The following is a 3,576-nucleotide window of genomic DNA, read 5'->3' on the forward strand; positions in this document are numbered from 1 at the left end:
CTACATCCTTCCTTCTATCGCGCAGCCAGTGACGTGTGTGGATGGGGTTTGTACCTTTGTACGTTTGTGTGGGCGAATCTCCTCCGATCAACGCATACGAACTGACTGACATACAGCTGTCTCTTATACACATCTAGATGTGTATAAGAGACAGGTATTAGACATCTAACCTTGTTACCTGATAAAACAGATCCAGTCATGTCATCTCGCTTGATATAAATATCAATATCATCTGATATATTTGGAAGACTCCATTTATGAATAGGTGTAAATGGCTGAAAAAGCTAAAAAACATTTATTTACCCCATTGAGTACATTAATGGGGTAACTGGCAACTAAGTGCTATCTATAGTGTATGCATTTGAAAAGTCTGTAGATTTACGTACATAAACTGATATAAAATTTTAAATTGTGAGAAATATTTTGAAAATATTATTTTGATCTTAACAATTGAATTTGTTCCACAGGAACTGAATGAGTTTGAATTGGTCATCTGGCAAACCTACTGTATTCCCACCTTTTTAATAAGCACTTCCTCGTAATAGAGGTTGGCTGTAGAGTTAAAAGACATTTTGCAAAAAAGTTTCCCTTTAATATTAATAAGAGTGCCCTAAAGCAGGAGTTCTACTATACAAAAAAAATAATCATTACTGCAAGCATCTTACTGTAATAACCAATCTACCATTGAATCAATAAATCTTACATGAACTAGAAAAAACTCAAAAAAGTGCATACAGTTGCCAATAAGCTAATTCATAGTTTACAATTGCGAATGCTCATAGTTCAATCGACATATTAAAAACACCATCCACACAACATAGCTTTCAATATCAAATGAACACGACTGACCTTAGATCCGAAAATGCGCAGTTCTAACTACAATTAAGACTTTTAGTTTGACATTATTGGATTTTTGGAATAAGCCTTGATTTTCACATGATTGCTCTTACAAATATCAAATTTTATTTAAATATTTGTATAATATATCTTTCTTTATGACTGACTGGCTCTTCTCTCTTAGTATAGTTTAAACTCACCTGTCAGTCACCATCTTAGAAATCTAATATTTGTTTCCTTTTGCTATTAATCAGTATTTTGCCCAAGTGATTTTAATCTCTTGCTCTATACAGTAATTTCTAGCTTTTGATCAGCTTTTAAAAATTGACTGATTAATACATTTTTCCTACCTTAACTTTCACTAATGGAATCATTTGAAGGTGGCTTGCCCAATCAGGTGGCCTGTAACTGAGTAGTTTATATGAATTACTCTTTGTGTGTCTGCATCTGTGATTCGTTGTTGCAAGCAGTAGATGTCTTTTTAAATGATTGATCTTCACCTGGCAAATTAGAGCCTTTACTTTGAATGCAATCATCATGACATTAACATAATTGTTAATTACCTGTTTAAAAAAGAATTTATAAACATTTTATTAATTATTACCAAATACATTAACAAAAACACCATCATTCTTATCACTCCAATATACACATTTAAGAATATAAAATTTTTTTAAATGATTAAATTTTCCATTTTTATCAAATTAAAAATATTTGAAATTCGAAATTTTGGCTGGGTCCCTAAGAACCCACGGTAGCCACAGTGCAATGCCAGTACCAACATATCTAATTCTCACGCGAGGATTGTTCAAGGAGAAGAGCAATCTGACTTCATTTAAAACCTGACTAAGGGTCTACAGTGCAAGAAGCAGGGACAATGCTCTTGACCAAATGCTTAGCTATAAATATAACTTTAAACATTTTCATGTTACTACATTAGGATAGGCCTAGACTCAGCGGTGACGCCAGAGATTTGTCGACAACCGGTCTAACGAAGGTCTGAGACAAGCAAGCGCCAATGAAGCCTCGGCCCAGAATAAAACCTCCCACCTTGTACGATGCATGAAGTGAGTTTTTATGGCTTAGAATAGACCACAATAATATGACATTGGCAGTCAAAATAACGGTAATGTTATGTTATTTTTGTAGAAGCGGTTGGCGCATCGGTTGTAGCTTGGACCAAACCTTGAGGTGGGGGGGGGGGGCTAGGCCCTAGAGAGACCGAGCCTTGCAAAAGTACTGTAGTACTTGGATTTGGGAGTTGAACAGCTCAGTGGTTAAGATGCCTGCCTTCTGATCCCAATGTCCTGGGTTAAATTCCTGTCACGGCAGGAATTTTGCTCCCGACCAAAAACAACTCCACTCCCTAATAAGCCTCATAAAGTGACTTAGTTTATAAAGCATCATTCTCATCCTGTAAGTGGCGAGTGTACTTGCTGTTGGATGTGAAGGAAATGAAAAAGAAAAAGTAAAAAAAGAAGTAGGCCCTTAAAATTAGTGTAGACCACTACTCTAGACTAATACTACTACCTAGTTTTCATTAGTTTCTTGGTTTTTGCCAAGCCTAGCAAAATAGCCTAGAGCCTACCTTCCTACCATACTACTTAGGGCCTAGTACGGTAGGCCAGGCTCCTACTGAGAGGCCAAGAAAAAGATTATCAAATAAACAAAATGACTCCTTGTTTATTGTACGTGTTACGTTTACAGTACGTAGTTAGGGACCCGGGCGAAGCCTAGCTATGCTAAATATTCCTCCTTACAATCTTAGGCAGAGGATGGGGTTCTGCTCCTCCTCCTCCTCCTCCGATTGCTCCGATCATCAACACATGCGTAAACTCTGAAAATTATACGTGCGAAGTCTAATAGTAATACTGCCCTCTACAGAAATAAAGTCATTTTGTCTGTTTCAGAGACTCATGAAAATTCCAACTAAAATATTGAATTTCTTATTTAATGATTTTTAACTTCCAGTGAGAATTACATTAAATTAATGGTTAGTCTTTCGTCTTTAGTTTTTATTTTTGTTTAGAAAGTTTAAATAATATTTAAGGGTTATGAACTAATATGATGGTGTAGGAGCAGGCAGGTAATTGTATTATCCCCGATACAATGATGCATTACGTACGATACGTGATATGATTTTTATGAAAACATTGCGGTAGTTGATTTAATTGAAATTGAAATTAATGACCGACACAATGTTGATAACGACAGCAATAAAGACTACTTGGATAATTACGACGACGGTGATGATGATTGTTGGCTGATTATTGATGAGAGTTAATTTTACACGTCAAGTACAAAACACTCCTTTTAAGATTTAAAGATAGCTAGGGAAAAATCATAAAATAACACAAAGTCAAACAATGGATTTATAAGGCACATAATACAGCAATCTCTATACAAGGCTGTACAGGAGGTGCCATGGCCATATTCCGTGCTACAGCTCCAACTATTGTGGCTGGGGAAATCTGGACCCTCCCTTTAATTTGTCTTCTCTCCCGGTTCCACCCTCTTCCCAAGGGCGGAACCGGAGGGAGGGGGAGGTGAAGTTAGGCGACACCCTCAAGTGAGCAAATTATAAGAATAAATTTCTCTAGACGCTCGGAAATGGCACTCTCATATTGTAAAAATGCTTTTGTGAAAGCAATGTTCCTCCTCAAAAATTATTGAGTTCTTCCTGACGGGAGCTATAATACTTCCCTATCTCAAACAACCTCCCCTCACGGGCGTCGCAAA

General features: G+C 36.7%; 1 protein-coding gene across 1 annotated transcript in view; it reads right to left on the reverse strand.

Annotated features, from left to right (window-relative positions):
* LOC117103320 (bifunctional D-cysteine desulfhydrase/1-aminocyclopropane-1-carboxylate deaminase, mitochondrial-like) overlaps positions 1–2,657 on the reverse strand; it is a 6,266-nt gene extending 3,609 nt beyond the window's left edge. The window contains exons 1-3 of the mRNA XM_033243862.1: positions 2,598–2,657; positions 1,188–1,400; positions 171–284 (exon numbers count right to left, since the gene is read on the reverse strand). Of these exons, the coding sequence (XP_033099753.1) occupies positions 171–284; positions 1,188–1,400; positions 2,598–2,657 (387 nt within the window). The remainder of the gene's footprint in view (positions 1–170; positions 285–1,187; positions 1,401–2,597) is intronic.
* Positions 2,658–3,576: the final 919 nt, after the last annotated feature.

This window comes from Anneissia japonica, unplaced genomic scaffold, assembly GCF_011630105.1.
Source record: "Anneissia japonica isolate Jap-2015-1 unplaced genomic scaffold, ASM1163010v1 scaffold31945_len14213_cov125, whole genome shotgun sequence".
Classification (NCBI taxonomy): domain Eukaryota; kingdom Metazoa; phylum Echinodermata; class Crinoidea; order Comatulida; family Comatulidae; genus Anneissia; species Anneissia japonica.